At 45.6% G+C, this 12496-nt stretch overlaps 2 protein-coding genes across 3 annotated transcripts in view; one reads left to right on the top strand and one right to left on the bottom strand.

Moving 5' to 3' along the window:
- Nucleotides 1-12496, bottom strand: part of LOC6595122 (tubby-related protein 4) — a 31899-nt gene that overhangs the window by 7992 nt on the left and 11411 nt on the right. The gene's annotated exons all lie outside the window — the stretch shown is intronic.
- Nucleotides 2515-5795, top strand: LOC6595123. Its single transcript, XM_026994950.1, has 4 exons — nucleotides 2515-2904; nucleotides 4502-4952; nucleotides 5006-5133; nucleotides 5191-5795. Exons 1-4 carry the CDS (start codon nucleotides 2677-2679, stop codon nucleotides 5668-5670), a joined length of 1287 nt encoding a protein of 428 aa, XP_026850751.1. The 5' UTR covers nucleotides 2515-2676; the 3' UTR covers nucleotides 5671-5795.

The following is a 12496-nucleotide window of genomic DNA, read 5'->3' as shown; positions in this document are numbered from 1 at the left end:
TTTCCGATTGCCGAGTGGCATCGACAGGCCGTTGAATGGCCTTATATTGCCATCATCATCATTATGGCCAGAGAACGTTCTTTACCCCTTTCCCCCGTTCCCCATGGGCTAGCAATTATGAAAAGCCATTCAAAGTTTCTTTGTAGAGTGTTGTTAACCTTTCATTGAAACACTTGAGCGGCAGCCACGGACGCCACGGATGATGCCTGCCATTGACGGAATGCATTCGAATTCCAATCGATTCGTGCTCTTGAGACACTTGAATCGTTTCGGAATGGGCCTGGGCGAGTGTGTTTTCGTGCATTTCTGCAACACTTTTGCATTTTAATAATGCACAACTAAAATGTGGGTACACATGTAAACTTTTATGGCACACTGCCTCTAATTGGAGCACGGAGCATGCCCCACAAAGTGGCCGCCGTTTGGAACGTCGGGGGTGTGCTTAAAGCCATCGAAAATTATTCAAATTCCCATGTTTCCCGTTGGGGCAAATGCAATTTTCCATCATCAAATGCCATAATTTCATTTCATTTATGTAATAAAACAAGAACCGCAGGAAACATCAGGGCAGCCCCCGTCCCCATCAATGTCAGAGCCAACGACAAGGAAGACACGACACGACAAGACGCGGCTCGGCTCGGAAGGCAAGGCGTTGACAGCCTCGCACTTTGGCCATGTCTTTGGCTTGTTAGTGGCTGCTGGCTGCTGCCTGCTGTTGCCCCATGTCTAAGTGGCTACTTGTAAGCTTGTTAACAGTTTTGCCAACGCCAACGCCAGCAGCCGACATCCTGCCTACATTCGTTTAGGAAACGCTCAAATCTCAAATGTTGTGCAATCGCTCAGGCCAGAAAGACGCCGGAGAGAAATACCTAAATTTATGGCCACAAAAACACACACACACGCACGGGGGCCACAAACTATTATCGGATTGCCTCTGTGGCTGCATCTGATTATGCTGCAGTTTCTGGCTGCAGTGGCACGCATTGGCTGTGGCTGTGGCAAGTTGCGACTCTCCATAATTTATGTTTCAGCCATTTGGCACACGAAACTGCAGCCGTGTTGCCGATGCCGATGCTGCTGCTGCTACTCCTGCCATGCTCCATTTCAAATCCCGCTACTTGCTCACACACACACACACACACGCACGCAGCATTTAATTAAAAACCAGGAAGGAACTGCGGAGAGAATCGACTTTAAGGTACCTATCCTTCAATTTTGTATAGACTCGTAATCATTTCATTGTTTTGTGGAATTTCTTAAGATTTTTTGCATTGTGCCACACGTGTCGTGCGTCATACTGGGGCGCCTCTCGCTGTGTGCGTTTCTGACTGCTATCCGCGCGTCACAATACACCACCCACCACCCAGATGCGGAAACGAACCCACAAAAAAGAGAATACCCAAGAATTCGCCAACAAATACATGTCGTGTGCATGACAAGGCTTATTAATGTTGTTCCTGGACGGCTACCAACACAAAAACACTCAAAAACTGTGTCCACCGCTGCTTTATGGAACTGTAGCCTTTTCTATGGCCTACATCTAGCGAATATACTCTCCAACGCCAAAAACGTACCCTGTACACAAAATCATTTTTAATCCAAACACCTGACTGCCAGGCCTGTGCCTGTGCCACACGTTTTGGCCACACCGTGCCGCACTTGTGCGCATTAACCATAATTGCAATCCATTATGCATGGGCCCTCCGCGCCCCGCGGCCCCTTTCTGGCGAATTCGCATTCGCATCAGCTTCATTATCATCATGACCCCAGATATTAGAACCATCTATATTCCCTGCCCTGTGCCCCCCCGGCAGAGGGATCTGCCTGGCTAATGGACAAAGCTGCGGCTAAACGGACAAATAATGCGAAATGAGCATTTAATAAATGAAATATAAGCCTCCAAACGGACACAAAAACATGCAAGAATTAGAGGTCCATAAATTAACAATTTATAAAAGCCCCCGAAGCAAGCCCGGGAAAAATGTATCTCCTACGGAACAGAGTTCAGAGAATGAATAGCCGATGAATAATTCAGATCTGATCAATCAAGAAGCCCAGTGTTTGACAAAGTCAAAGAACTCTTTTGCGAAGCACGCACGCTATTTATATATAGTATACATATATACCCGTGTGCTATATATACGTATATTTCAGGCTATTTTTATGACTTTTGTTGGCCAATTTTAAACGCATTTCGAAAGGGTTGGATTGGGTTGGTCGCGGCCTGGGACTGTCGTCCGGGTCGTTGACAAAGAGTTCAAAGAGTTGGCCGCCTGGAATGATGGCCAGATGATTTCAGGTCAAGTGCAGCAGCAGCAGCAGCAGCAGCAGCAGGAGAAAAATCAAGCAAATTTCCTGTTCCACGAGAGCTCTGGCCCTGCTCTCAAACATTCTCTCTCTTGGGGAAACGAAAGCGAAAAACAGCGCGACCGATGGATCAGTCAACACTTGGAGCACATAGCAGCCCAGCGGCCAGCAGCACTTGGCGCTCGGCACTCGGCACTCGGCAGTCGGCATTCTCGATTCTCAGTTGCCAAAGTTCGTTTGCCGCGACGCGTTGCAAGATCTCTCGATCGTCTCGGGGCGCGTGTTTGTGTCTAAAAATGTGCCACCAAAAATTCACAAAATAAAAAGCCATCCCACAAACTGAACAGAACTAGAAAGGGGGAAACCAAAATGTGTGCAAAAGTATTTTGTCTGCTGCTGATCTTTGCCTCTCAGGCGCTGCTGAGGGGCAGCGAGGCCAAGCGTTTCTTTGGCGTGGGCCAGCGCATCGAGGGGGATCAGCTGCTGCTCAAGGATGTCCAGCACTCGCGTCCTGCTGGCATCAGCGAGCAGCCCCGTGTGGTCTTCAACTACGAGATACCGGAGCCCATCACCTACATCGAGATCGTTTCGGAGGAGGTGAGTCCGAGTTCCGGCGAATACCCAGACATAGAGTGACCCTCGGGGCTCCGTTCGTTTTGCATATTCCCGAGAACCAAGAATAGATACAAAAAAATAACAAAAATGTCGCTTTTTCGTCATTGCAGACGACAACAAGTTTCGGTCTATATTTATATCCAGTATATGCCCCGCTGGGTCCACTGTTTACCAGATCTTTTTGGCTTTTCTTATTCTGTACCTGGGCACCAGTAGGGGATGCTTGGGGTATGCCTCATTTATATGTAACAGGCAGGCCATGAGACAGAAAAATGTAGAGATTGATGCTTGGTGGATCCCTTAGGTTGATTGCTTAAAATGTTGCCTTTCCACACGCTAAAACAAGCTTGAGTTCAGGTCTCTAAAACCCTGTAGAATCATGATGTTTAACTCGGGGGCTTTCGGGGTCAATAATTCAAATATTCAATGGCGGATGCCACACGGCAGGATTCACTTAAAACTAATAACTCCCCGGCCTTGCTACATCTACATAGGCCCCCTTTTAATAGATCTTTTGAAGAGAAAATAACTCGATACATCTTGAAAACTGGCATCAAAAGCCCCCAGTGACGAGTATCAAGAAAATCCGATCAATTTTTCAAATGAGTTTCCACCATATTGGTTTTTGGAGGTTTTTTCTGACCTTGGATACGTGTTCAGGGCCCCAAAATACATAGTGATAGGATACACAGATAGGATTGGACAGTTGCACACGACACTTATTTTTGTAGGGAGTTTAATCTATTTGAATACCAAATTCCATCATAGTCCGAATATTAGTGTCTAGAATAAAGAGAACACAATTCTTTGGTGCATCGCGCGTCATGCAGCAGCGCCACTCGAAGCGATAACAAGCTTCGATTTGGTGTGGCCTGTTCTCTTCTTCGTATATTTTTATCCCGAAAATGTTTCTTTAAAAAACCAAAAAAATACAAATTCCATTCCCGCAGAGTACAGATATTTCTTAGAGGTATCACGCAGTCGTTACCCTCCACTATACACCCAAAACTTGTTGTTTATTTCCATTGCCCTGAAATCGAATTAGATTATGAGCTGTGTGATGTTTGCTGTTTTCTGTGCACACGTAACGATTTTCAACAGCCAATATATAATGGCATCTGTGGCCCGATAATTGAAAGTAATAATAGTGCCCCATCATATATGTACATTATTCAAGGAGTGGGTACAAAAAACATGCCTTTAACTAATTTAAGGCTAGAAAAGTACGGCGGAAAATGTTAAAATGTGGCAATTTTGCGGCAATGCCAAAAAGTCAAATCGGATTGGCGGGCTAATGAGGTATAGAAAGGGGCGGGGGTAGGAGTGTGCTTGTTATTTCTAGAATATACACACATAGATCGTGAAAATCATGTTAAATGCATTTTCAATTTGAGGCACATTTCTGAAGGCAATTATGACGTGAGTTTTTCTCGAGAAAAATCGCGCGGCGGACTGTAAACATCTCGGAAATCGTGGCAGCCGACGATGGACGTGGACATGCCTGATTGACTCTGCCCCAAAGTGGATTGAGTGTCTGATTTCTGTACCCCCCTCGCCCCACCCTCCTATTCCTTTGCAGAACATATACGCGGAGGTGAAGTTCAGCTATACGGATCACCTGGTTGTGGGAATGATCAGCGTGTTGGGCAGCAATCAGAGCCAGGACGAGACCCTGCCCCTGCCGCTGCCCACGGCCGCCTTCGATGTGACCATCCTGGTGTTCGGCTTCAACCACACCGTCCTGAATGTGAATCCCTCGCTGCTGATCAATCGCGATCGACAGTTCGAGGGCGAGATGCAGCCCTACGAGGACTACGACGACGACGACGAGGACGATGGGGAGTTCGGGCAGGTGAGCAAAGAGCTGACAGAGCTCTATGACAACATCAAGCGGGACGCTTTCGAGGTGGACATCGAAGAGGAGGACGAAGAAGCGGAAACAGAGTCGGAGACGGAGGGTCCGGGCTCGGGGGCCAGTTTGGAGTTCGATAACATCGACAAGGTCATTGAAATTGGTCACAGGCAGCCGGGTAAGTGATGTTTGATGATCCTTCAACACGATCTATATGTATCCACTTCTCAGGCGACCAACTGGTGTACGAGACCTTCCAGACCTCGCCGAATGAGTCGTCGGTGGAAACGAACCACACGGTGGTGTTCTACTACGTCGACAGCGACTCCATCACCTACGTGAAGTTCGTCATCTTCGGGGTAAGTGCAGGCCAGTGCAAAGATCGGACATCGGCTAACTCCTTTCTTTCCTTCCAGCACTATTCCGATAGAAGCGGCACGGATCCCAGCTATGTGCCACCTGTGGCCGAGTACAGCCATTATTCCAGCTGCACTCTGAAGGCCGTCATCACGGACTTCAGCACCGTCTCGCTCTTCGTTCAGATGTTCGTCTACGGCTACAGGGCCCGCGAGGCCCCTGCCACGTACGAGCCCTTCCTGCCGCCCCCGCACTGGCAGCGGCCCACGGATGACCCGCCGCTGACGCCCCTGCAGCGCATGCAGCTGCTGTTGATGACGGGCAAGGCCACCACTGCCGCCGCACCGCATAGCACGGGTATCGCCGACGATGAGGAGGAGCTGCTGCGGACGATGCGGCCCGAGGACATGCACTACGAGAGGACGCGTGCGGAGGACCAGCGCGGGGACGAGACGAATGCGGCCCTGCCGCAGCTCGATCGCGGCTCCTGGGCCCTGATGTGGCTGCTGCTGTTGATCCTGCAGCAGCAGCAGCAGTAGTGGTGGTGGTGCTGGGGGTATCGTTAGTTAATCCATTGAAAGCTTTATGAGTAGACTTTAGTCCCAACATTCTTTGTATTGTATTTTATGAAATAAACTCTTGGCCCAAGCCAAACCAAGCGAAAGTCCCCTGGTCCCCTGCTCTCAAAACAAATTGAAAAAGTTGCCGCACAAAAGTAGGTCATGGCGCCCTGACCCCTGCCACCCCCCCGGACTGGCCACAACCCACATTCAGAGGCAAAGAGAAGCAAGCACATATTAAGACACCCTCGCCCTCGGCCCTGCCCTGCCTTTGGCCATAAAACAACTCCCTTGGCAAATTATCTGCGTCGGCGGTGGTTGATTTGGCATTGGGAAAACAAAAGGAAAAACTGTGCGGAAAACGCCAACTGACGACAGCAGACGACCAGAGCCACAAGCCCATCCTTTCCAAATGTGACTGCCTGTTTATTTGCTTGGACATCAAGTCGGAGAGAGAGAGTCGGGACGAGACCCAAATGTGTCCTTTGCGAAGGCAATTTATGTGCCTGGTATTTTGTTTCCAAAAAAAGAACAACTGCAGAGGAAAATGTAAATGAAAACAGAGGAGCAGCAAAGGAACACAGCAAATAATCCTTTAAGCGTTCAAAAGTTGAGAGCAATTTACGAGAGCCAATACATGGGCTGTGGCTGTGGCTCTTTTCTGTTCTGTCAAAGAAATCTAATAACTTGTATTTCAATTTCCGGCTGTCAACTGTCCAGAGGACTTTTCTCCTTTGTCCCATGTCCTTTGCAGATGGCACGGCTACCTGGAGTCGGAGTCCGGTGCTCCGGAGATGGCCTGACATTCCGGCAAAGCGCCTGCGAGAATGCAACAGAAACAGACACCGAAAGAGTAAAATATGTCACAGACGGACCACAAACAAAGGACAGCTCAGAGTGGTAGAGTCCAGTCAGGGGTTTGAGCATGTGAGATGGAGTCCTTTACCGCAGCAGGCGCCCCCCATTGGGGCAGCAGCAATATTTATGCTTTCATTTACAGCTGCAATTTCAACAGAGATGCCGAGGAGCCGCACAGCTTGGACACAAATTGAAAAAGTACCGAGTGCGGAGTACTCGTATTACACAAAAGTGGTTATCCTTCAGACATATGATTCAGGCATTATATATACATATGTATATACGATATCTGGTGTCTCTGTGTGCGTCTAGGCGTGGCATTGTAAGCCGTAAGGGATAAGCAGCGCACAAGTGTCCTCCAAGCCAACCCAACCCTTAGCCAGAGCCCGAGCCAAGCCCCGGCATAAGGGGTGACGTGAGCTTTTGTCAATAACTTAATAACTTAAAATATGGTTTAATGCTCACGTAACAACATTTTGCCACTTGTGCCACGAGCACACACACACACAGAGCACACGGTTGGTGTGAAAGGGCTTCTCGACAGAGCCACAGACAGGGGCAGGCCGAGAGTGGGAGAACCTTTTGGGGAGGGCCTTTGCTTAAGGGCCTCATCCGCCGCCTTAACCCATCCAAAGCCAAGGAAGGACCAGGACCAAGACCAAGACCAGAACCGACCGCCAGACAATGCCAATGCCAATGGCAATGGCAATGCGGATTGGGAGTGGAAATGGGAATGGGAATGGGAATACTGGCAACTTTTTTATGGCTGTGCGGTGCTCTCTCTCTCTCTACATGTGACTTACATGTGTATACCTACAAGGATACAAAAGGATACACCGCACACGATAGTATAGCCAAGCATAGCACAGATATCCTTGTGCGTTTCGCCTCCTGGCTGTGCGCACGTGTTCCTCCGTTTGATCCTTTTTTAATGCCCGCCCAAAAGTTGTATCGATTTTTATACATTTAATTCTCTCTCTCTCTCCCACTCTCTATCCCTCTCTGTTGTAATGTTATGCTTTTTCCCCTTGGCTGCCTTTTTGATGCCTTTTAAATATAAAAATAATTAAAATTACAGTGCGTTTCAGGGAATTAAATTAAGGGATTTTCATGTTAGAAAAAGGATTTCTCGGCACCATGAAAAAAAGGACAACTATAATCTCTAGAGCACAAAGAACCAAACCCATGTCAAAGGTTAACAAAGCATCAAATATTTATCTTTAATCAATAATATTCTCAAAAAAAAAGGTTTTTTATTTTAGATTAAAAAAATATGAAAACCAGAAAAAAGAGAGAGGGAGAGAGAGAGAGAGGAGTATTTGTGGCTCAATTTACTGGCAAATAATTAAGTTTTTTTTACATCATTGCTAAACACAAAAAAAAAAACTTTTTTTTTTAAATAAGGCGAACAAAAAAACATTCTCTGGAAATAATAAAAAACCATAGAAACTAGTGTAAATATTTGAAACCAAGGCAAGGGATTTGTCAACTAAATTTTGCACACAAAAAGTCTTTTCTATGAAGGAAATAAAAAAAAAATACTCTCTGGAAATAATAAAAATCTATAAAAACCAGTGGAAATATTTTAAGCCAAGGCAAGGGATTTGTTAACTAAATTTTTGCTCTTATTTGATTACAGGCTATAGAAAATATAAATCTAAGCATAAACTGGCAAGACTTCAGCTTCTATTAGAGTACTTTTGGGGTCCATTATTGATCATTATATCTCCTCCTATTATTATCTATTAACATTATATTTTATTCCACATCATATTTATAATTAAACAAACATTTTTGTTTGCCTCCAATACCTTTTAAAATTCTACTCCTTAACCAAACTTTGATTGTTTTTGAAATATATTACAATATTTTTTTTCATATAGAAATCTCAGTTATTTTTCTACGTTTTCGCATGTTTTATAGGCCCGAAACGCACTGTATTTCTTTATATTTTCCATTACCACAATTTCGTTGTGGGGACAGCCGCTTCAGTGCATCCTTTCTGCACGTTTTTTTTTTTGCATAATGCCTACGCAGCGACCGGCCCATTCTCCATCCATTCTGGAGATGCGGAGACAAAACTCAACTCATTAGCGTGTTGCCAGTCCTCCAGTTGTTGCACTCCTGCGGTGGGAGGGGCAGGGGGAGGGGGAGAGGCCCCTTTTTGCCTGACAATGGGACCATTGGGCGTGGCATGTGTGGCACATGCTGCTCGGTGGGTCTGTGTGTCTGGCTGACTGGTTTCTGCATTTGAATTTGCATTTTATTAAATTTCAAAAGCTCTTCTCACATGTAGCCACCCATCCACCCAGCCACCCATCTATCCGTCCATCCCACCCACTCGAGGGCGCACCTGAAGGGGCGGCGGCGGCGGCGGCCATTGTTAGACAGGTGGGTGGCAGTGGGAGGCAGGGGCAGGTGCAAAGGTTGCACACATTGCATATTTATGCACTTAATAACGCATTTTAGCATGCTCAAGTGCAACTCATCTTTTGTAACATTACAGAGAGAGAAAAAAACATAAAGGGGTGAGAAATGCGCACACACACAGAGAGAATGGGAGACTGGGAGACGGAGAACGTCTCACAGAGAATGAAAGACCTAGGGGGAGGGCATCGCAAAGAGAATTAGAGGGAGAGGGAGGTCCCTCACCTCTCACAGAAAGTGGAAAGCAAAGGGGCAAGAAAGTCTCTCTGTGAATCGAGGACAAAGCGCAATGAGTCTCCCCTGAATCTGTGTCTGAATGTGTCCCTCTTCCAGAAGAGAAGATGAGCAGGAACAGAGAACTGATGTCTCCTCTGTGTCTGTTGCTGACAAATGGAGCATGAGCGCATCGCCGCTGACATCCATCCTCAAAATGGATGCATTCTGCATCCTCAATCTCTGGGCGGCCGCCTTCATTGTGCGGATGGAAGGGATGCGAGTGGACGTGGATGCATCTGGATGGATGGCTGCACAAATGGCACCCAAATTGAAGTGCATGCAAAGCGGGGCAGGACTCGCATTCGCATTCGGATTCGGAAAGTACTCTCGTATATGCAAATGGCGACAATTAAAATCGAAATTACTTTTGGTCCTCCGCCACGAAGGGGCTTCGGAGAATAGTTTGGCCTGGGGGTCGGTTGCATAATTGATTGATTGATGCGGCATGCAACAATTGAAGGGAAATCATGGTTAGCCAGTGGCAGGGCGGCGGCAGCACGGCAGCTGTGTGTGCGGTCAATCGCATACAATTGTTGGCAAGTGGCAGGAGTGGCAGGCGTGGCAGGAGTGGCAAGCGGCAGGAGTGCCAGAAGGAGGCACAAAACACAGAGCATAGAAAAACCACAAATCCTGGGACGTGGCTCTCGATCGAAGCCAATGCAAACAAACAGAATGCTGGGTAAACCAATCAATGACACAACTGAAAGCCACAGCGTCACCCAAGTGTGAAGGCCGGGGCGTGGAAAGCCGATGGCCGGTGGCCGATGGCCGAGAGTGCAGATGGCTTTCGGAATGATTGAGCCATGTATGTGGTTTTCCCCGTATTGTTGTTTCAGGCATGTATACGTCCAGGCCAAGCACTGCAGGAAAAACGGGTTTCACCAACAACAAAAAGTTTTTGAAATGTGAAAAGGAATAAAGATAAGCCTCTAAAAGAGCAGCGTTTTTCCTTAAATTTCGTGGAAAAAAGATTCCAGCTGTTTATATTACAGTTCTTAGAACCAGCGAAGGATTATTTGCCAGAAATTTGCTGTGCACTCGGAGAAAAGGGGCATACTAAAAAGAAACATACGCATATATAAAAGTTATATTTTTTTAAAGGGGAAATTAAATGGAACTCACTTTGGTTTGAATACAATAAGAATTAAATGTAATAATTAAATATAATAATATTTAAATATAATTATAATATAATAAGAATAATTGAATAATTCCTAATATTAAAAAATTTAAAATAAAAATAATATATTCGATTCTTCGAATTTTTTACATTCGAATCTTCATTTAAAAATATATAATTAAAATACGGATTTTGTTTATTTTATATATGAAACTTATTTAAATCAAATACTTTCACACTTTAAATACTTTTAACACATTTTTAAAAATCTTTTTTCTTGAATCTAAAATCTTAAATTTCTGCCTCTTGAGCTCGGATCAGCTAGGATCCGTCTCTTGCCCCAAAATTCAGGCAGAACCCAACGGCAAGCGCACTCATACTGGTGCTGTGGCAGAGACTCGGGCAGAGACCGCTACAAATACGCACTAATACTAATACAGTGGTGCTCTTCTCCCTTCATAGTATGCATGGGAGAGCTATCGTACCCTAGGCCAAGATTCAAAACGATTTCCATAAACATTCTCGTTCAATCCCTCAAACGAAACGAACCTTGTCTTGCGCTCATTATAGAGTTTTTAGAGAGTTCTTTTCTCTGGGTCTTTCTCTCAGTGTAACTGTTGGACACATTAAATTACAGTTGTTGGACAAAGACAGGGCCAAGAAGAGTGCCAAGAACAAACAATCAAAGTGCAGGACAGGACGGGACGGGACAGGACTCTCAAACGTGAATCGATGGATGGCTGGCCGCCCGTTCGATTGTTTGAAACTGCACTCTCTTTCTCTCTGTGGCTGTGGCGCCACTCAGTGGAACCCGAGACACGACACAGGGCCCCAGTCCGAGACGGTGGTCCTTGGCCAATCCGTGTGCTTTGCTCCTTAATTGAAACTGTCGCGGCAGGCCTTGGCCAGAGACATGGCCATAAATCAGCTGGCGGGCCCGAAGCGCCACTAAGCCAAGTTTATTTCGAAGCGAAATGTTGCCCCGTGCCTAAACAATTAAAAAGTTTTCAATTAAGTTTGCCTGCGAAACAGAACAGCCAAATTGGCACTTGTAATCGGCACCTGTTCAACAAGCGTAACAAAACACAACACGGTCCAAGGGGGGCGGCGGGGCAGAGCCTGTTGCCAGGGGCCCGTTTCCCTGTTTAAATAAGCCCAGATTGAGTGGAAGGGGGCGGGGGGGGCGATGGGGGGTGGCACTGTGTGTGACACACTACTACAGGCAGGCACGTAATACATTTATTACGCGTGAGCACGCCGTTCCCCTGTCAACGTGAGTGTGTGCGTATGTTTATGAGGGTGTGTGTGCGTACACTGAGAGAATAAGTGTGTGTTCAAGTCCAAGCTCCCAAGAAATCGTCATCAAATCATGCTTGGAATACGATTTTTATACCAGGAGTAAGTAAAAAGGTGTGAAGAGAATACCTACTTGATGTCAAAACAATATTTATGCCGTGTGCATGATCGGGAACATTGAGGCTCGACTCAAGACGGTCTACAACCGAGGATCGGGCTTGTATGCATGATCTGGCACATTGATGTTCGATTCGAGTCTCTCGATAAGGATTGTTTTTAAAAAACAGTATATAGAATAAATAAAAAATGTAAAAAAATATCTTCCAATTAGGTAAGAAAAATGATATATCTGTAGGTATATATATCTTGAAAAACGCAATTGCGTAGCTTAACTGAGAAAAAACTAGCAACTAACTTAAAAGATTTCAAAAGCTTGAAATTATGTCCCTAAAATTGTGGTAATCGTATGGAAAATATTCAAGTTTTCCAATCAAAGCGAAAGGTACTTTTATAATAATATCAAGACCTTACGTTTAAAAATGAATTAATATCGAAAGAACTACATATCTACATTAAAGGGGGTTTTATTGCTCTCAATAAACATCTATTTCACTCTCTTTCTGTATTTCTTAGATGATTAGGTGGTTCGCTATAGATGAATACTCGTTGTACTCCGATGTACTCGTTACTCGATAGTTATGTGGGTTTTTTCAAAACTAAATAGGGCTCTAATGTAAGAGTACACATAAAATACTTCAAAATATATTGTAAATTCGGTAAAGTGTAGTTTTGCAAGGCTGAATACTTGAATCTTTCTCACAGTGTCTG

This window comes from Drosophila persimilis, unplaced genomic scaffold (genome assembly GCF_003286085.1).
Source record: "Drosophila persimilis strain 14011-0111.01,24,50 unplaced genomic scaffold, DperRS2 tig00000000-arrow-pilon, whole genome shotgun sequence".
In the NCBI taxonomy this organism is placed as follows: domain Eukaryota; kingdom Metazoa; phylum Arthropoda; class Insecta; order Diptera; family Drosophilidae; genus Drosophila; species Drosophila persimilis.
Note: the sequence above shows the minus strand (reverse complement) of the source record. Positions and strands in the feature narration are given on the sequence as shown.

Bases quoted from the DNA above. Each gene is read 5' to 3' on its own strand.
- LOC6595123 (XM_026994950.1), top strand. From the start codon at position 2,677: ATGTGTGCAAAAGTATTTTGTCTGCTGCTGATCTTTGCCTCTCAGGCG. The intron at 2,905-4,501 runs GTGAGTCCGAGT...ATTCCTTTGCAG, and splicing joins TCGAGATCGTTTCGGAGGAG to AACATATACGCGGAGGTGAA. The intron at 4,953-5,005 runs GTAAGTGATGTT...TCCACTTCTCAG, and splicing joins AATTGGTCACAGGCAGCCGG to GCGACCAACTGGTGTACGAG.